At 36.8% G+C, this 22826-nt stretch overlaps 1 protein-coding gene across 1 annotated transcript in view; it reads right to left on the minus strand.

Annotated features, from left to right (window-relative positions):
- LOC136716732 (formin) overlaps nucleotides 1–22826 on the minus strand; it is a 74195-nt gene that overhangs the window by 18101 nt on the left and 33268 nt on the right. Inside the window, exons 9-13 of the mRNA XM_066694085.1 lie at nucleotides 21363–21492; nucleotides 20982–21128; nucleotides 20753–20812; nucleotides 20338–20458; nucleotides 6946–7038 (exon numbers count right to left, since the gene is read on the minus strand). Of these exons, the coding sequence (XP_066550182.1) occupies nucleotides 6946–7038; nucleotides 20338–20458; nucleotides 20753–20812; nucleotides 20982–21128; nucleotides 21363–21492 (551 nt within the window). The remainder of the gene's footprint in view (nucleotides 1–6945; nucleotides 7039–20337; nucleotides 20459–20752; nucleotides 20813–20981; nucleotides 21129–21362; nucleotides 21493–22826) is intronic.

The raw sequence follows: 22826 nt of genomic DNA on the forward strand, positions 1-22826 counted from the left end.
AAACCAGTAGTGGCTAACTAGAAAGTTATGAGACTCACACGCTGAGAAGGATAATAAATTAGGGCTTTAAAACTCTGAAACACTTACCAAACTAGTTAGTTACGATTCTGAAGTAACCTGGGGTTAATCCAACAGTGCAATCATCACAGCCTTCACCAGTCACGTTCGTTTTTCAATGTTATTTCTGCTAGTATATCGATATACCCCTGCTGGTATATATTCAGATTATACTTACAATGCTCATCTTTATAAACACAACAACCCTAGCAGTCTGGAGAAAATAAACAATTAATGCATGTTGCTATCTATTTTTTTGGGTCACAGCCCTGAAACCAGCCAACCAGAAAAGAAACCTGCTTGTATATGGCTGTACCTTACTTGTGCAGTACAACAACCATTTAATGAATAGCACACTAGTAACAAGCATCTGAATACTTTTAACTAAACCTATAGCATTTCTAATATTGTATTTTGTAATCTCAATATCACTGTGTTAGAGAGACTTTGACGTAAACAAAAACGTGATTCGGACTCGGTTAACGGTTAAAGACCGTTGTAAAGCAAAGCAATTTGTATATCCCAGTTTTTATCTCTGTTGTCCTTTAAGGAGTTACTTAGGAAGGTGATCTTTAATCTTTTGACGGTGACAACATTTCTAACAATTTGTTCAACAGGAATGCCAGTTGACAATAACACCAAGCTAATTTGGTAAGGGCACAAGTCGGCTCAAAGAACAGAATGTGTTACTCACTTATGAGCTTTACGGTAAGGGCTGATGCATCCAAAGGAATTATAAATAACAGTACAAGTTAAATCAAACCACATGTTTTTGTTCTCTGTCAAACCCCATGGAACGGGCAGAGCTGCCAAACAGACAGCCGGCAGTCATTACTAATTAATGGGGGAAACCCCAGCAAACAGCAACAGACTTGTACATTTACTTCAGGGTGACATCTAAATCTAAGAATAAGAGAGCTCACACCAATGACATTCCACACCTCTTTTTATGTTTAATCTCTTATGTAGCTTTAATGCCAAATCATAACAAAACGAGAAGGAATCATCATCATCCCAGGATGACATGTTTGTTTTCAATTAGTTACTCATGGTTTTGTGAAGATTTCTTGTCTGCGAAAAGGCTTCGTTTCCCTTCGTTTCATGTTGCTGTGAAACAAGGACGTTCAATGTTTGTCAGCAAAGTCAAACAACAGAACAAGGTCTGGATTATAAAAAGAAAATATTTATCATTTGCTGACTGGAAAAGGAAATTTGTTTCAGCTCTACAGAACACGACGAGCAGAAAGGATGATGAATTTGGAAATACTACTAATGATTCAACAATAAAACACAAGACGATGACTAATCATGAAATCACAGCTTTCATGTTTGGTAGAGGATTACTTTTCATTGTCTTAAATTACAGCCTTGTCTTTAAATAAACAAATAAATAAATAAATGTGTGCCAATGTGTGTCCCTGTTCTCCAGGCATTGTGAGGACATACTTCTCTTCCCACAATACATAAGAGACAGGTTCTACTATTAGTAGTGCATAAACCTAAGGACAGGCTGCGTAATAAGTCTTGAACAATCCAAATATGGACAATCTACATGGTTAGTTAACACTACCAGCATATATTGCTATTTGAATATCCCAGAACTTGTCTGCATCTTTCCAATCAGAGAAAATAATTTAAACAACAAATTTTGGTTTTATGTTGACCACAAAAAGGCTGCACAGAAACGCCGACTGTGGTTTAGGTTTTGCAATAGAGTTGAAGCAATATATAACCAACAAAACCCCACACAACACTCAATATACAGCATATCTTTTAAAAATAATATGAATACAGATGTCATATCTCACTGCAAAATGTTGTCAGTGAAGTGCTCAATTTAACAGCCCAGGTTTAGGTCACATTCAGATCACCTTTCAGCCTTGTTGTGAATTTGCCTCTTTTGCGGTCATTCATTCGTGTTGCAATAAACAGGCCACACAAGAAAAACGGTTTCTTCACCAATCGCAAAGTAAAGAGCATTAGAAAGTTGGTGAAAATTGGCCGGCATTTTGGTAAGCTTCTCTTTAAAGGATGAACATTTTCCGAGACGCATCTTTATCTAAATAAAATTAAACAAAAATGTCAAATCCATGTATACAGAGATTTTTTCCCCCAAAAGGCACAGTCATACCCCCTCCCCTGTCCAGCTTGTTACACGTAATAAACAGTGATTGACGAAGCCCTCTTCTATTACACTAGTTAGAGGGTTTTCCTCTCTGTGGTAGCCGGGTGGTATGCCAATGTGCCGAGGCCACACAGCAGGGAGATTTTAGGACATGCTCCTTCAGGTGATCCCTGAGATCGAAGTCTGAAGGTCGAGGGCTGCTCCACCCCCCACCCCCTCCTCTGAAACTGTTCCCTTTTAAGGATCTCCCTCTCTTCTCACGCTAATCCACTTCTGATGGACCAGCCAGGGCGCTGACTTACTGTAGTCTCTCAGCAGGACTTCGACATACCTGAGATTAATTCTCAATTAGATTTACACAAGCCCTGTGCTCCGCTAACGGCCACTGCCATTTCTTTTGTGCTTAGGTTCCCTTTTATTGCCACACACTGACTTTATTCTGGCATATGGCACTTGGCGCCACAACATTGAAGCGCTCAAATTAAAACAGATACTTGAAAGATTCTGCTGTAGAGTTCACAGCTCAGAATCGGCACACAAGGATTTATGCATAATATATGTATTTTTTGGGGGGTGCACATCTGTTTTTTCTTTGTTGTGTTCCCATAGAAAAAATAGACAAACAAAAATAAAAGGTAATTTAGAAAGCATTAGGAATTTCAACCAGCAAGAATTATAGCCTATAGGTACTTTTAAGGCTTTTAATTTTAATTTTACAGGCCATTCAAGTAGCATCATGATTATGTAATTACAGTTTTATATATATATATATATATATATATATATATATATAACACTGTTGGGAACTGAGTTTTTATAAGCCTCAATCTAGTTTAAGAATGATTTTGAACAGATTTGTATATTTTTTCATTAGTAAATGTAATTTTTCTTCATAAAATACAGGAACAAGCCATCAATAATCATGACAAATTACAGCCACAGGCTAAATTTGAAATAAATAGGTTCAGTTTTTGTTTATATATTATTATTATTATTATTATTATTATTATTATGTTTAACCTATGTGTATTGGACACAGTTGAGGGCTGTATATTCTCTCTTTATTGGTCTCTCTCTCTCGGTCAACATTTTTTTTTCTTTCTTATGGAATGCAATTTTTAATAGTTAATATACAAACAAAAACAAAAAAAAACTATAAAATCGCAGATGTTTGGCATGCCAGAGCTCTAACACAAATATATGAGATTACCATGCCTTTGTTGTAAATGTATTTGACTAAGAGCACATCAAAACATTTTTAGGACTCTTCAATGATCATATTTATTCCGTGTTCGTTATATATCTAAAAAACATGTGGATTCAATTTTGTTGCTTGGACACCTCATTTGCATCTTTTTTAGAAGGAGGCTATTGTTTTACAATATTTCTTGCCTACCACAAGCAATTCGTGCAATTTTCTCTTTTATCTTAGAAAATGTAGATATCCTTGTGTGATGTTAACAGTTATATCTGTCACAAGCAGTTTGAAAGATGAAAGTGCCCGCTCTGCCGGACAGAAAATGAAGGCTTCACTTATAAACACATACACTTCCGAAAACACTGATTCCCTGCATTGTTGTTTGTCATCAGCGTGTTCTTATGGTGCGTAAAATGATTTAGCTGCAGGCACTGTTTTTAAGTGGCCGAGTTAAAGATTGCATGCAGGTGTTATTGAAAAGGACTCAAGAAACCACAGAACTTTCTAGCTTAGAACTAGTTTTGATAACTATGGTGTTTTTTTCTCTCTCTGTTTTGTCTTTTGTATGTGTGTGCGTGTTCACGTTTCTACATTTTATTTTCAAACATTCTGGCCTTCTCAGATTTTAACCCATTGTCTTCAAAACACACCACTTCAAGAACTGCCCATTCTTGTGTGTCTCCTATTGCTGTTTTTGAGTTTGTGGCTTTTCCATGTCACTCTTTCTGTCTGCTATAGCTCAGTCACCCTGATGTCTTGACACAATGCTGGCATTGACACCTTTCAGTCAAGGGTGGCAAAGCTGAACCTACACTGCTATACCTTGATTGAGAGTCTGTAAAAAATACATAAATCGTAAAATATGGAATAGAATATTAATTAAGACAAGTAAAGAGACAGAGGTTCTAGTGGTAGACCTGTTTTTTCTTATAAGGGAGTATTTATAGTGTAACGTGCCAAATTGGATGGATTTGCCTACTGTATAAGGAAGACAATTAATTGTAGATGCCTATAGTTTATACCGTGCTATAATCTGGTTTGTAGCTGATTGCTTGAAATTTGTAGTTGACATTCGATACGATATCCCTACAAGATCTTTAGCGCTTACCATGAATGACAAATTTAGTTGAATAAACAAGTTTATTTTTAAATAGTTTTTACACCTTTAAAAGCCAGATGTAGTACTGTAATATATAATCAATTTAATCATAATTTAATATTCATTATGCAGAAGGTACCAATTATTTTGAAAACAACTATTGTTTTTACATATCCGTTAAGTACAGTTCTACTAGAGCACAGACATTTCAGAAAAGCTAAAGCACATAAAAGATTATTTGTAATGTAAGAAACCACAAATAAGACGGTGACCTCTTAAACACTACAGTACATAAATAATACCAATCCAAACGGAGATGAGTAAAGACACCACTATTTGTATGGGGGTGTGAAAAATGTTGTCTTTCATTTATTTTTGTAACCTTTACTAACCTCATAAATACATCTTGGATATAAATGTTAAACTTCCTCTGGGCTTAAAACAAAGTTTACAGTACCAAATATTGTAAGATATAACGTCAGGTAAAAATCCAGAATTTGATCAAGGCAGTATCTTACCGTTGTTAAGGAAACAGAACAGATTGGTCCAAATAAATTAAATCTCAGTTTAATAACTATACAAGTGGAAACTATATGTGGAAATGCTGTCAAAATGGCTTGAATTACAATAATTTAGAATGTCCAATTACTATATAAGTGGCCTTACATGCATGCTTGTTACTCTTGTAATGAATCAGCATGTTCAGTTTGCATACAGCTGGGCTGATTGACTGACTCCTGAATTTACTGTTGGTGTTCAATCTTTGTTTTGCAGTTGCCAAAGAACAAGGCCAAACTGTTCAGTCAAATACATTCGCAATGGTCCTTTGAGGATGATAAGCTTCTGACAGATGTAGACTTTCATTTTAACCCAGTTTTTAGTTGTTTTGCACCCAGTTTATGCAAAGCTGTTTGGATTAATATCAGGAATGCAACCACAGTGTTAAGTGTAACTTGAAAACGTATTTGTTGAAGCAAGATTATTTAGAACTGATTATTATTTAGAACTGGTGGACACAGACGTACTTGTATCCAGTGTGAAGTACACTGGAATGCATCATCAGCACTACATAAGAGTAAACTGTAATATATTTTGTGCATCACATTTAGAGTAAGTACAGATGTCTTCTAAGAAGAAAACTTTGATTTAAACTTTGAACTAAAAACTTTTTTGTTATTGAACATATAAAGCTACTATTATCCTCCTTAGGCAAGTATTCAAATAAAAGTAATTATTTTCCTGTCAGCTACTTTATTCAGTATTCATCACCATTGCCAAAAGCAATGGTTTTAAAATCAGATTTGCATCTCTCCCCTGTCTACAATCTGAACATTGGCAAGCCATCTTTTGAAAGTATAAAATGCAAGAGACCATTATCAACCTCAAAAGGAATATGCAAAGATACATTCCATAGCAACAAGGTGCAATTTGGGTTATCTCTGATCAGACACTCAAATAATGATGACAACCACAATAAATACAAGAGTAAATGCATTTAAGAAGCATTACGGTGAGATGTCAGTGTTCTGCCTGGTGGTCTGAACAGTCACACTGTGAACATATTTTATTTACAAGCATTCTGCTGGAGATATCCTGCCAGGTTTACGGGCGACTATAGTACATGCATCAAATTTATGGCAATCTGATCTTGTCAGGAACACCGCTTTTGATACTTGAGCCGGCTTACTGTGTGCGGTCACAGAATTCCTGCAAACGCCCGACCCAATGACAACAATACATGAATCGACTTCAACATGAGAAAAGAAACAAACCGAGAGGGATCGCACATCTCGTGAAAAACCGAAGAGTAAAACCAGCGATGTGGCATTGCACATATCCCTGGGCTGCACAGAGAGAGGGTAGCGTGGGCTTCATCTTAGTAGACAGCTCTGTTAAGTGCAACCCTTTCCTTTTTTCCTTTTTTTACAAGATTCTCAGTGCTTTGGAAATGTTTATTCTTGGAAGATATAAAACAGAGATCAAAGTCCCCTTTTGCAGTGAAGTGTGGAAACAGACTATGGTTTACAAGAGAAAAAAAAATTAAATCATTATGCTCCTGCTTCTAGGATCTCAGTTTCTGTAAATATACGAGAGGTCTTCTCATGAATCAATTCAGAGACTTTTCAGACATAAAAACCCAAATTGCTTAAGACTTTGTGAGTAATATTACACATTTGGGAATGCTAATTTCCACGGATGATAGTTATAATCAGGTTAACTGGTTCTGTGGAGCCCACAGAAAATCTAAACACATCTAAACACATCATCAGCGCAGCCCTACTGGCCCCTACGTTTTTTAGCAGTTGCGCAAAGGATCAAACAAGTGACATCAGCCCAGCTTAGGCAACGCGCTCTGTTTTCAGTCTACAAGAGCCTAATGGAGCAAGGATTTAAAACAAAACATCTCACCTTGCAGAAGTGAACAAAAGGGTGGGCGGAGCATTTCTCACTGGTTAACTAACTTACCGACAGAGAGGAAGCTCTCCATCTTCTCTTTAAAAGGCTGTAGGTGATCCTCCGAGGAGTTCTTGCACACCATCTGCACATCCTTTTCACAAGCTGTGAAAGAAGGGAAAGACGCCGTTAATGCGTGGTCCTCGAGGCAGCGTCGAGTGCAACATGACTGAGAGTGAAGTCTAAGAAACTTGATGCATTCTTGTATTTCAAACTGTTTATTGATTTTTTTTTTTTTTTAATAGACCAAAACCGGGATTGCCAAAAATAATTCTGCACTTAATTTATTTTTAAACACATATTTTTTTATTGAGAAACAATTAAATGTTGCCTACCTTATTTGTTGTTTTTCAAACTGACACAATTTAATTTCATGTGATAGATTTGCCAGAATATATATTAAACTGCAGAATAAACGATGTCATACAAGATTCAAGAAAATGAATGATAATTTTATTGGTTTAGACTTGCAGTGCATGAATTACATCTGTGGATGAGCAATACATTTGCAATGTCCCTTTAAAAAAAATTACATCTACAGTTATCTTTATATACCTCCCAATTCCGGAATTATCAATTGGTAATCAACTCTGATTATCTGTACCGTCATCATACCAGAAAGGGAGCCAACACCCATATCATCACCATCACCATTCTTGTGTACTTGCCAAACATTCAATGTATTTTCATGTATTTAACCACAAATGCAATGAAAATGAATGTGTGCTCTTTAAACAAGAATTACTACAATTATACATACATACTACATAATACCTTACTAACTGAGTAATTAAATCAAATGACATTTAATAAAAATAATTTGTGGGGTTTCCAGTGAACGGAAATTAAAGCACACATAATTAATTGTAATAAGTTTTATATGAATCATAAAAGAGCCTTTTTTCATCTTTTAATGAATGAAGTTTCCCAATGATGCTGAAACACACTGAGAAGATTACTTTTTAAAGCACACAGGCCAGTGTCTGGATAATGATAACATTGTTTTTAATAAAGGCAACATCAAAAAAGTCACAATGTCTTTATGTCCCATATTAATTACTCCTGACAAAATGACTCGGTGGAAGACACCTGAAGACCCTTGTTGCTGGCCTTGAATTAAAAGGGAAGGCGTTTGTTTCGATAGTATGTCTTGGCCCGGATAGAATCTCTGATACAAGCATTTTCACATTCACACAATGCGGCTACAAGATGTACATCTGGATGAAATAAAGTAACAACAGGCGCAGTAAGACTAGCAATGACTCTACTTCATGCGCAGTCGAGCCAAACCCATTCCTCACCCCAGCAGGATGCCTGTGCGGCCCAGCCAATGCCATCACACTAAGCCCATCGCTGCCTTTGCTTTAACCGACTATCACAGAAGGTCCTTTTCACCACTACTTTGATGCCACAACCCATCTGCTGCTGCTTTGCCGCTGACATGATGCCAGTCTGACAAAGCACAATACCTGATCATTTTGTTCCTCTGGACTATCCCTTTTAATTAAACATATGCCGATGCCTTGTTTTGGACGACTCAATGCTTGTTTACTGTTATTCTGCTTTGTTGTAGTGCCAAGCTGCCAAGCTCAAACAGGAACTGAGGTATGGCAATAACTTGGCAGGAGTGTGACAAAAGTATTCAGTTTCTTTAAACTGAGGAAATGTGCAAGATGTTGGGGCAAAAGACCGGCGACAGGCTTCCACATTGTTTCCTCCCCCCTCCCCCCATCAAATCTGTAAGTCATTAATAATGAAGTAAATAATTCCACTGTGTAATTACTGAACACCACACTCACAACTTTCTCCACAGACACACCGCCTGAGCAAGGCCGGGAAGTATTTGAGTTTCACTTTTATTTATTTGTTTAATACAGTGGTAAGGAGACATTCCCAAGAAACATGTTTCCTTTTCACTGCTGTCATATACAGTTCCTTGTATCAACTGATTATGATCACTGTGTAGAGTAGGGAACTCTAATTGTATATATATTTAATACTGGCTGCATTACATATCAACTCCTGGTAAAGAAACAGGTGTTTTAATTCAGTCTCTAATGAACTTGTACAAACTGTTGTCTTCCATGTCAAATTAGATTTAGACACAGATTCTTGTGTACCATCAAAAAACTATTCTTTCCTCAAAATATTATAAGAACTGTGCTATAAAGATGTGAGCCATTATTAAGGGATTATAAGTGAGAAATGCCCCTACAAAACACCTTCAAATATGTCCGCAAACGGGAAAATGAGAGAACAAGAAGATGCATTTTGTTGTTCTACTGTTGGCCACAGCTCAAATTATTTGATAGTAAACATGATGTTACACATTATTTCTCACTGACAAAAAATCTTTACATGCATACATGCATGCAGTAGAAAGCATTGATAATATTAAAATAAGTACTAATTGTAAGCTTTCATATGAAACAGCCACACACACACTTCATGCTTAATTAATTGAACATGTTTATTAGAGTGATGTTTTAGCTGCTCTGTTCTGCTGTTGGCCATAATTACTGCACTGGGGCATTAGGTGTGAGTTTGCAATGTGGAATTGCCTATAATGATGTCACACTCCCACACATTTCAGCGCGATGTTCAACATAGCCACTGTAAACACCCCTGGATTTGCACTGTAATTATATGTTGGATAAACCTGAAAAAAAGCAGAACTATATCATATAAAATAAAATATGAAGCATTATATTAACAAAGTGAAAACATCAGGGCCGTAAGGCTACAGTTTATCAACATCTTTTAAATTTCCAGCTGTATCCCATTAGCATCTAAACCTCTGCATGGGTCCACTCAATAGTGTGTATCTAATACAAAGTCAATTTTGTTAAACAAAACAACAACAACAAAAATGAATTACTGCAAAAGTTGTATGACTGGTCTATTACTAATAAGGCATGGCATCAACAAATAAGTCATTATAGAAGAGAAAGCACTTTCCAGCAGATTCATGACTACGAAACTTTAAAATCAACAAATCAATCGACTCATTAAAATCCCACTAGAATTCATGTTTTGTCTTGGGAAATACTGCAGCCCTGACCAAAACATATTTGATATCAATTGAAATCGCAATGGAATGGTTCCTTCATTATGAAAGAGTGAATGAAGGGGTTTGGATACTTTCAACAAGAATTCAAGAGAAACAGCTCTCACGGCCCAAAGTACTGCTGTAATAGAGACCTGGGTACTGTGGCTCCACCACAGCTATTCCTGAGAGGCTAGAGAGGGCCTTATTGAAAAGAGCTCCTGTTGTGTCTTAATTCTGCGCTATACTGCCCACAAATGTAGATAATCTTGGCGAGTATTGTTTAAAGCATTAGTCCTAAATCAGTAGTTTATAAAATGAAAAAAGGGGGAACTGTCCACTATGTCAGTGGGAAAACATAATTACTAGACTGAATAAATCACTTTAACCAGAAACAAAAAGAGTGGAGAAAAATGTAGGTGATCTCCCCTGGTTGCTGAAGCAGAATCACTTGTGGTCTAGACGGCGATACACACAATCGTGCAAATAACCCTACACAGACCGTAAAAACGAACAAACAACAACAACACCAAAAAGAAAACAAGCCGGCCGTCTTTCTTCACAAACCAGAGCATTTTTCCTAGCTGGTATATTAAAGGTTGATCGGAACAGCGCAGGCTACAATTTTGTGGCGGCTCTCCTCGAGCTAAAAAAACGTGGTCTAGACAGAGAAGGCCACAAAAAGGAAACTCGAAGAACAACTGCAGCCCCATAAAAATGTCACAAATCTGCCTTGACAGGGACATTGTTTCAATGTCAAAGCCACAGAGCAAAATGGAAGAGGCCGAGCTCTTTCAAAGCGTGTGCCGCGGAAACTGAGTCTAATTACTCCTCCTTCCTTGTTTACAGGCTTGACTTCTGTTATTGCCAGCCTTGCCACAGTTGGGTTAATCCCATTATGGCAAATAAATCCATGCTGTTCTTTAATTGGCCAACCACAGTTAATCGGGCTAAATTTACCCGCAGTATCTGCATCAACTTAGCAGTGGGCACACAGGCTAAAGTAGAGCTTCCTGTTCATCAAGTAGAGCAAACACATATAACCTGGGGTTATCAAGACAGAAAATCCCTCTCAAAATTGTATTAAATATACCAGACATAACTTTCCATATCCATTTATAATCAAAGTAGATTACTACAATGCTTGTTTAAAAGGACTTTTCCTTTTTGCATTGTGGTCTCTTTGGATCCAAAATTTCCTTCCCCTTTAATTATTGATTTTGTTATATATGTGATTGTGAATTAACATTTAACTTGAACTAATGAAGGATGGTTTGCTGATCATCTAGGGAAATAACTGTTGCAAAATTAATCAGCACAGAAGAAACTTTTCAACAGTGATGGACTATAATAGATTTGAAAAGATATTCTGTTCTATAGTGCAAAAGTTACTGAAAAGCATGGCTGGTAAATACTTGTAAAGATATAATACTTTGAAAAGTATTTTTGAATCTGGTAAAAACAAAAAACAGCACCTGTTTAAGAAGTGTATGAGGCAAGAAAATATGTGATGGATGAAGTCCAAGATGTGGACTACGTAGAAAAGGGTTGTGTCACCTTATTCAATGTTTACCTCATAAAATAATGTATAGCAAGTGTTCTGCCGCAAAAACTGCATTTTGTTTTTTGAACTTGTTTTGTAATGAAAGGGATAAATATTAGACCATGAAGGACATTTTAAAATTGAAAATCCAGAGACACTGGAAATAAGCTTTACCTTATTGCACAATTTTATTTTCTTCCAACGGAAGTTCAAAGACTGACAGAATAAAGCACAGACATCCCACCGCCAGAGTTAAAAGTCAAAAGCCATTTCAGTGTTTCTCCACATATCAGCTGTTTAGTTTTGTTCTGTGGCAATAAAGATGGGTGTACATATCTGTGCTTCACATTTCTGTGCCTTTGTCTCTTGGGCTTCCTGTCCAATCAGAAGATCATACAGAATCTGTCTCCACCAGCAGTCATAATACACCTTGATCTGAGACTCTGCCCTGCAAGCATGGCCGATCGACATCAGCTGAGATAAGGTTACAAAGAATACTGTTTTCATTTGAGATTTGTGTAAACTGCGGAATACTATATTATCTTCTAACTGTAGAAAGAGATTTACCTGTATTGCAAGCACAAAAGGTGCAATGTGATTGCTGTAGTTCAGGAATTAATACAAAACGTGTGTCTCAATCCAGATATTGTATTAATCCATTGGAGTTGGAGGCTGGTGACTTACTCCAAGTCATATAAAATCACTCCTTGTCTAAAACTAACATTAAACTGAACGATCTTGACACAAAATTCCAAATACCACATACCAATAGTAATAATCCAGGACAACATATTATTTAGTCAGAATGATTGTTTAGCAGAGATTTCAATAGCGCTTATTGCAGAATTAAACTCTGGGGCCCCTCCCTCGCACTGCTCGATGCAATGTTGCTGACATAAGTGCAGAACTACGTAAGATGAGACGACGTAATTTGGGGGATGTCTTTAATGGCATTTCAGTTTCCTCATGAAGTCCTCTAACTCTGAGCCCGAAGAGTCACTTCAGATCTTTAAGGGTCTTCCTCTGAGCAGGAATACACCTTCAATCTAAGTGCAGATCTCCACTGCCAGAGGTTTACCAAAGTGAAACATAAACAACAATGTTTGTTTGACCTCAGAATGAAAGAATGAAAGAATGAATAGGTTAACACAACGGAAGGTTAGATCAGCAAGATTTCATATCATTGAGCTCTATGCTAAGGATGTTTTCATTCAGGAGTCAAATGTTATTGTCTATACTTTATCTGTGGCATACATCTGGGAACACAATTAAGAGCAGTTGATATAGTCCATATCAAAGTCCTTTAACTCATCTGAATGCAGACACAGATAACTCTTCTGCAAAAGTGAGATTTAACATTTCTCTTAGATTACATAAGAACACAAGTATCGTTATTGTTTCAGTGAGGTTTACCTGAAAGATTCTTCACAAAGATTTAAAGGAAACAAAAATCTGATTGGCAGGTTTATAATCATATCTTAAAGGCGCCAGGACAGCATTAAAGAGTCTCCAGAAAGTCTCTAAAAAGAAAGCCCAAGACGTTGTCATTCAGCATGCATAAAGAATGGCTTGCCTTGCATGCCTCTGGATTGCATCATACAAACACAGTTAGGAGGAGGAGTGGGAGAGAAATAAGAGAAAGTCAAACTTCTATTACTGGGGTTGTCAAAGTTGGTCATTCAAGCCCAGCGCTTTGATGTAACCAGGTTTCCTTCATTATTATAATGAACCACTAAAACCACAAACACTACCATGAGCTACTTACAAATCTACTTGCAGATGCCACAGAATATTGAATTCATAGCCGAATGGAAATTGAAAAACAACATCAACAAGCATAGTGTAAATGCCAGGCCTGCACTACAGGGTATTAAATGAGAGAATCTGTGAAAGTGCAAGTAAAGTGGGTTCTGGGTAAATATTTTACTGCTTTCATCTTCTGCAGGTATTAGCTATCACTACCAAAAGCACCAAAAAGTGGATAATATTTGTTTTTCCCTTTGCTATATCAACTTTCTTTTAATGTAACTACTTAAACCATATTTTATGTTTTATTGAATACATGGCTGATCACATTTTCTCCTTTTTTGTTTATAGTTTTTAACACAGCTTCACAACCCAGTTAGGGGTTAAAATGACATGGCACATAATGGCATGTTGGACCTTGATCTTGATAATACTTCTGAAGTGGAGCTGGATAACTTAAGTGTATTTTGTCCTAAAAAACCTCCTTACGCAAACTGTGGGATGTTGTCAAAATGGGATTCTGCTGGTTGAAACCTTAGACAATCAATTCACTTATTAGAACGAGACTGTTTAACCCCCAAATTCAATCACAACTTAGTATCTCTATACTCCTGTCCCAGCTAACAAAAACGGTAGTTCTATGAAGTATCTGCCCTGTAGTGTGGTATAATGTGGTGTGTAGATGTCATATTTTTGCATCAATACAAAAGCACTTAAAAAAAGGCTGAGAAAAGGCTGCTCACTATTGCAACCTGGCAGTCCTGAATTATTGATACCATGTTGTGGATAAATTCCATCATAAGAAATGAAATTTACTGTTTGATTTACTGTTTAAATGTTTATAAATAAAAAAGGAAAGGGGTACCCTCCACAGGGAACAGAGATCACCCCTCCAGTAGTTAAAAAAAAAAAACTACAAATTCTACAGTTGGGCATATACATGACATGCAGCAATGAAACTGTCACTCATTGCCACTGAGGAACTGAGAAAGTCAGTCTTAGCACAAGAGTGACATTTAATATTCAAGTAAGAAACTGTAAAAGGCAGCGTGAACACGGATTATAAAAGAGATCTGGCATCTCACCTTTTTAACAAGAAACATACCAATTTTAGCAAGTATATCCATAACATTTTTTTAAGACTATGCATGGTCATTTTTTTCAAACAAACTTGAGGCAGTACAGTGTTAGATGATTAAGCTTTTACCCATCGCTCTTGTGGAGAATGCCACATTAACTATTATAAAATTACAACATGTGGGAGTAATATATGTGCAAAGTGTCTACCATGGGGAAAAAAGGTATGATAAGTGTATGCTTCATTTCAACCATAATGGTACTTCAGCAGTCTTTAGTAGTGCTTGAAGTTATACACCAGTGTTGTAAACTTTAATAGCAGTGGATGTAAGGAGAAAGAAATATCAAATGCCTTCAGTCATCTGCTATTAATATACTAGACTCCTGACTAATATCTCCTATTATCTGACACATGCACATAAACTCCCCACTTACAGATACAGAAAATGCAAGTAAGACCATCATAACAAATACAGTAGATTGGATCCTCCATTAATTCACTAATGCAATGAATTATATTATTAAAATACCCGATATGAGGTGGAAATACAAAAATATTAAGACTTATTATTATTATTATTATTATTATTATTTAGTAAGATCATTTGTTTTGTAGGCAAACTTAAACTAAAACAACTTCCTGAATTTATGCAGCAGTCTAAAATTTGCCTCCCCCCCTGCTGAGACAAGAGAAATGACAGGAACATTAATCCAATTGTGTCATTAAAATCCCTGCAATCCTTGGGATAACTAGGTGATAGATCCATTTAAAAAGTGTTTAGTGTCACGACTGTTGACCTAGTGTGAAACAAGCTCCTTCACATGTACCTCGACTCTTTAAACGTGTACGCGAACCCATTAAAGACCCCCAAATTAAAGGTATTGCTATAAAGTTGTACTGTACTTCCTGCATATGTGGGCAATTTACTGCAAATTACTTTATAGATAAGGTTTTTCTTTTCCAAGTTGGCCCCAAAACATGGCACCTGGTGTAGGAACAGTGGGTTCAGAAAATAGCAGGACAATAATCCACATTACAGTAATAGTTTTAAATCATCTGCATTTTCCTGCGATTTGAATGTATTACCTGTTGCATATCCTACTGTGGAATAGGTCCTCTCTGTGATTCTCCTTTGTTGTTTCAGTTTTGATTGTTATTTTCCGTGCTGCCTACATCTGTCCACAAAACCACCTTTTGAAAAGACGCCTCAAAGCCAATTGAGAGGAAGTACACAGAGCCAGCATATTAGTGGTGCATACACCTTGGTGAGCATTAGGGAAGCATTATACATTTAATCTGGTGAAACACTGACACTTCGACTGCCTGTTCTCTCACATGCAGCTTGGAAAAGAGAAACAGAAAGAAAATATTTCCAGATACGTTTTACAATATTAAAAAAAGTCTGTTTTTGAAGAACATTCACAGTTTTTATGAATCCATTATTGTATTTAAACTTATTGTTGTCATTCTAATATAGCTGAAATTTGCTGTCAACTCCTTTCTTTCTTTCTCTTTTGTACAAGACTTTATGCTAAAATACTGTAGACAGTGAGCATTTAAAATATCAAGCTTCGCCGAAACAACAAACCAAAATTGACCAAAACATGTAACATGCATTTTATAGTCTGATTCACATAGTTAAAAATGTTTTAAATTAACATAAACTACAATTATCATATAGCTCTTCATCCTTTCACCTCTTTGTGGGCAGAAGGAGACAGACCAGCAAAGACAGGTTTTACCCCGGCTCCGTTTTTGTGTAAGCCGGTTTGTCTGAAGAATGAAGGATAGTCTTCCTCGGATCTGACAGGAAAACCACCTTCACCACCAAACCATAAAATAAATCTAATGTACCCTGTAATACAGGCAACGCTAGTTAATATCGCTCAAATTGTTTACTTCAGAAGGGCCGCCGCTGTCTGGATAACCGGCCTTGATGCTCAGCGGAGTCAGTCTCTACTAATCACATCTGGTTCTGCTTTAGCGTTGCTCTGGGATTCTGCCAGCAGCCACAGCTCCTAATGGCCACAATAAATTACAGTGACTCATCAAACCTTCTGCTGGATGTGTGAAAACCATACCTCGCGCTATTAAAACAAATTAAACTCTGGCACATTTCGGGTTTATTTCAGACCCCACTTCAAATAAACCCAAACAATTCAAGTTTGAAGAAATATACAGACGGATGATTTTTGCACTCCACTCTTGCTTTTTTAAATTGTTTTTACGATGTTTGCACGCTTTGTTTATTTTAAATCTGTTGTTAAAACAAGACTAATACTATGATATGTGGTTAATGTTAAAAAAAGCTTGAGACTGGTAGGAGCCGTCATAAATAGGGCCCGACAGATATATCGGAGCACTGATATTATCGTCTGATACTGGCCTTTTACAGAAATATCTGTATCGGCACATATTCCACCGAAAATGCACCAATTATATTTTCTCAAACTATTGTCTAAATATTTTTTTTCAAATTACCATTAAATCCTCCATCAGACTTCAGACAATAAATACATACATGTTCATTTGGTTTTATAGTCGTTATTATAATTATTTACCATTATTTTTTAACATACAGCTCTGGAAAAAATTGAGACCACTGCATTTTTTTCCTAAATCAGCATCTCTACATGTTTGGCAGCCATTCCATTCCATTCATATTTTTATTTGGAATTTGGGAGAAATGTTGTCAGTAGTTTATAGAATAAAACAAAAATGTTAATTTTACCCAAACACATACCTATAAATAGTAAAACCAGCGAAACTGATCATTTTGCAGTGGTCTCTTCATTTTTTCCAGAACTGTAGTTATGGTGCTTTAGTTTTTGCTGGAAGCTTCCGACTATAGTGATTATTATTATTTGCTCTAATGAATAGAACATGCACATTTTTCTATTTGTGTGTGAAATTGCTCATATACTTTGGTCTTTGTTCTAATGTATAGAACATGCATATGATTATATTTATTCTCCCTTATTCTAACTTATTCAATTTTTTTTACAATGTTTGATTTGTGGTTGTTATTTATGATTAAAATTAATGTTAAGTTTATTATATAAAATGTAAAAATGTAAAAATCCTGCCTTCAGTGCATATTTGACAGTTTCTGACAGGGAGAGATTTGAGGGATCCATGCTAGAAATGTCTGTTTTGCATGCTAAGCTTCACAATTATCGGTATCGGACCCAAAAAACCTGTATCGGTCGGGCTCTAGTCATAAACACTAACGCCGATATAATGAGCAGTATATATAACATTGGTTGTTATCAGTCACGTTTCAATGGCAAAATCAGGACATAATCATGACACCTGAGAAAAAACTCTTAATGAAATAACTATTAGCTAAGAAGATTGAACAAAGTCGTCTTTGTAAGATCATAAAACATTACAACTTTGGAATGTGTTTCGATCATTTTACTTTAATGCTAGTCAGAGCCAAAGGTGCTCAGGGGTGATTTTGCTAAACAAAATGCCGTAACACTTGAAATGTGCCTGCTGAGTTCCACAAATAAACTTTTAATTTGAACTGGATAAAAAACATAAAAAAAAATTGATAGCTTGACCGGATGGCAGAACTTTAAATTTAGAAAGAGGCTATCAAGTACATTCAAAAATATCTTTCATGTCAATGCATCTATAACTCTTTCCTATTTGAGGCCGAAAACCTATGCGCAAATTGTCTCCCTCACAGATCCCCTCCAATAAAATGCCCTTCAGAAGAAATACCTACTGACATTAAGTGGCACTGAAAATTACGACTCTTGTTTGGTTTTCTATGGTGATTAATACATAACCTTGCCCAGGCCTTCTATGAGTATGTTACAATCTCCTCAGCAGCAAATGAGCTCTGACTGTTCATTTTAATTTGATTCTTTTTCATCCTTAAGTGTCCTTGCCTCACTGTCCGTGTCAATTACTGTGTAGTTAAACTGATGTTCGTGAACTCTTTAGCCCAGGGATATGTAACACCATTCCTTGAGTCCCACAGTCTGTCCAGGTAGCTATTCCAATTTAGCCCTGGAAAATATTCAATCCGGCAATCTTGGGTAACACTTTCCGCTGCAGGCGAAACTCGGAAAGGAATTATTTTGCTTGTGAAAAACAGCACCAGGCAACATTACAATAAACTGTGATATTAGAGGAACATCGGCAGTTGTAGGGCACACAACGTGTAGTCATTAGTACTAATTACCAGTTGGGCAAACGTATTACTGTCCTGAGAAATTACTATCTAATATTCATGATTGCATTGCAATTAGGGTCAGGGAGAATGCTTTTATCTTTTATACTTCTTTAAAGTGCAGTTAACTGTTTTTATGACACCATTTCAAATGTACTTTGGAGACAGGCAGTGGTTATTATTGTTTAGCAAGACATTTCTACACAGTCTTACTTTAATTAGGAAAGCAATTTCAAAGTCTTGCAATCCAGACTGACCCAAACTGTCCTGCATTTACTGTACTTCTTGTGACTTTAATAACCTAGCTCGAGGCTCACTTTGATGATTTACAAATACGCCTGATACATATGGGATTTTCATATTTGGGATCTGCCACTTGCCAGGTTGGCTCTGTGAAGATAAGAACAGAAACTGGGATTAGTATTTTTAGCCAGCCAGTCACCCTGACAGAGATTAAAAAAAAGAAAAAGAAAAAACGAACGGCACAGTAGCAGTGCCTGTGGGCCGCGAGCCCCCCCACAGGAAAGCAGATCAAACACAGATCATGTTTCTGCACAAACTACCAGTGAAGAGGGCAGGCAGGCTGGGCCTCCGAGACAGAGGCCAAGCCTGAGGAGAAAGATGGAGCACTCCCATGTGACAGCGCTGAACAAACAACAACTGATACTTTCCCTCCGCTGCTGACCCCGACATCTCCGTACATCGTGGCTATGGCCAAATTCACCCCATTTAATGGAACAAATAAATTATTTTGAAAAGAAAGGCTTTTGGAAGAGCATGATGGTAATGGTGACTTGAACTGACCCAAGACATGACAAGGTTACTTTAAATTTCATGCTCCCTGTCGAGCTTGTGGCATTAGCACACGCTGCCTAGCTGACCCCTGAGAGAGAGAGATGGAGCCTTTTTAAACCCAGCTGTCATTCAAAAATGTGTTGTGTACCTGAAGCAAAAATATCATAAATATGTTAGGTCTTGTCTTGGATCTGGGCATTCTTCACCAGTTTCATTCTTTTTAGTTCACACTTCTCATACAAAAATATAATCCAATATATAATCAATCATTCTGTTGGCCTCATAAGATTAATTTACTGACAGCTCTTGTGTATGTAAATTAAGTCATAGATGTACAAAACGCAAAGCTTATGTGTTTAATTAAATACAAATAAAGGCAAATCAAAGGTTTGCAACCATTTCCACATTGCTGTGACATGTGTATAACATTTTTTTATGATATGCTATGATTGATACAGACCACTAACCTATTTAAATGTGGGATATACACCTTCACACTAATGTGTATTCTGGAGGTTTGCACACACTTTAAAAAATGCAAATGTCCTCATGTTCAATCTAATTCCTTCTGCCTTTCTTTTTCATTGACCGCCCATCTCTAGAGTGTTTCGTAGGAAGGCTTTGTATTTTTCACTGGGGTCTCATGGGTCGCTGAAGATCATGGTTTAACAGCCACCGCAAACTGAGGGGAAAATGGTTACCATATCTAATTGCTTTCGTATGGTATATTATTGGTTAATTTAAATAATTAAGGGCAGGGGGCTTGGGTGCATAGTGGACTAAGACCCCAGCCTTTCACCTTAGGGCAGCCTGTCAGCAAGTTAAGTCAGTTAGCTAGTGTCAGCTTGACCGCCAAGGAACAGGGTGTCTGCTGGGAAAGGGCCTCCTGTGTCCAGTGACATTGCCCGTCATAAGCAATAATGTGTCATTTATAAACTGATGGAAAAACAGTCAGTATTAACAGGGTCAGAGAAGGAAGGGGCTTTTAGGGAAAATGCAAAGAACACAATTACCAGTCAGATCTTTCTTCAGCTTCCTCAGGTCTTTTGTGACATCCTCAAACTTGACTTGAGCAGATAGAAACAGGTCCTGGGGCTCCGGCAGAGGAAAGACGCTCTTGTCCGTCCCGGCGTTCTGTGAGTGAAAGTCAGAGAAGGCCTGTCAATCAAATGATTTCTTGGTGTGAATCTCTAACTACTTTCACCTATTTTGGCTTTTTCATTTCATGACTGGTTTGCCTTCTAAAAATGCTTAATCTAAAATATATTTCGGTACATTCACTACAGGGTTGGATGCAAAGACAATTCATGCTTTTCACGTCTTCCTGTACTTTGACATTCATTTAATTTTCCATTTGCTACTTTTCTTGCAACATAAACATAGTCAGCATTACTTTATTTCATGAAAAAACAATAGATGCACATGTACCTCATCCATATAGCGCAGATAGTACGAGACAACATAATCCACCAAACTGATGCGGTTATCCTAAAGAAAGGAAGGTTAGAAAGTTATTAAGCTGCAGATATATTCAATTAAAGACGATATTTTATCATAAGAACACAAAAGGTAAATTATTGTTGTTAGCTTTTGTTTTTATCATGTTAAGTTCTTATTCTCATGATATAAATATGGACTGGGTCACTGACACACCTACCCTGCTCTTTACATCTTTCAGCTTTGGTAAAATCTCCAGCCCGAAGCCATCAGCCTGGCCTCGTGTTCGATTGCCACCGTTCATATAATTACCAAAGGCCAAGACCAACCCCATAATGTCTTTCACACTCCTTGGTTCCAACAAACCCTTCAGGAGCAAAACAACAACAACAAACCAAACAGTTAAACATCAAACCCTAAAACAGCGATTCTCAGCCTTTTTCATATTATATTGTTTGGAGACAGTTTTCAGCTGCAGTGGGGAAATTCAGTGTTTTTAAATCTTCAGTTTCCTCTTTAAATGGCTAAGAATGGCTGAGATCCTGGAAATGCCAGTAAACCTTTTTCAATTTAAATATTGAAACCTATTTATAAGTCATACCTTGGAAACACTTGAAACAATCTCGATTTTGCGACGTACTGAAGATATCCCCTCGTGGAATACAGACTGGAATATAATGCAGTGGGCACGTCCTGCAAAGTCAGGGATCTGAGACAGCTCATACAAGAACCTGCAAATCAGAACATAATTATATACACTATTATCAAATACACTGAGTACAATGATCCAATTTGTCTTTTTCCTAATTATTTTATTTTCTAAAATACAAAAATGGATTTGATTGATAATCAACTCAGTCTGTGCAATTCTAGATCATCTGCTTCTGTTCACTTTATGAATCCACAACTCAAACAGGAGAGTTAGGGCAATGTAGGGAGAACTAATGCATCTTGCATGGATAACACTGTAGGCTAACTGTGGCCTTACAGGGTACAGGGGTCAAGGGTCAAGTCAAGGAAACCCTGCCTTCAAGCTCACCCATCTCTGGCAGCACTTGGCCAATTGTGTGCTGCCTCTTGGGGAATCCTGGTCACAACCAACTGAAACATATCCATCAACCTACATTCTTACACAGTTGACCTTAAAGCAATGCTACTTATTGATGACTGAAAAAAAGCATCATCTTAGTATGACAGAAGCATTATAACTGTCATGAGATGATTCAAATATATTTGAAAGGGAATATTCAGAAAAACCTTTGATGAAGCACAAGCCTCACTTTAAAAGTGCAAAAGTGTATCAACTAACAAGTAAATATTGCCAGGACAAGTGCTAAAACTGCTATGGTAACGTTCAAGGAAAAAAAAAAAACTCTCCAGACCTCACAACTCTGAAGTCTATGGTGACACAGAAACACATTAGTCAATTAATGTACTAGGCTGCGGTGTCCACACAAATAAAATTTGCTCTTTTTAAGGAAAATGACGATGAAATGTGTTGGAGTTGCTACGCCTCAGAAAGATAATTAATGGAAATTACTCATAATTTCTGACAATTATTGAAAACATGGTGGTTCCATTATGACAATTAATTTATAAACAAAAGTTAACTTTTGCAGAATATAGTCTCAGGGCCAACATATATAAATCAAAATCCTATACTTTGTACAAACAGTAAAGCTTTCAGATAAACTATGGCAATTTATTGTGGTAACCAGGATATTGTGGACCTGTTTTGTTCCCTTGAAGAATTCCCATTAACACTGAGGATAAGCACGCAGGAATGGAAAAATATTTAGGGATGATGAAACAAGGATGTCAGTGGCAGTATGTGTAGGTGTTGGGTTTATATTTACAATATACTTCCATATAAGCAGATATAAACCATTGGCTGCTTAACCTCTTTTGTTAAATCACTTGTTCTATACAATGAAGACAACAAAACAAGTAATGCTGTTTCAAAGATGTTCGACAACTATCTGGTAATTGAGAAAAAATAAAAGGGAAGAAAAACTCTAGTTGCAGGATATTTAAAAGCTAAAGATATGAATTTAGAATACCCAGA

Source organism: Amia ocellicauda, chromosome 21 (genome assembly GCF_036373705.1).
Source record: "Amia ocellicauda isolate fAmiCal2 chromosome 21, fAmiCal2.hap1, whole genome shotgun sequence".
In the NCBI taxonomy this organism is placed as follows: Eukaryota; Metazoa; Chordata; class Actinopteri; order Amiiformes; family Amiidae; genus Amia; species Amia ocellicauda.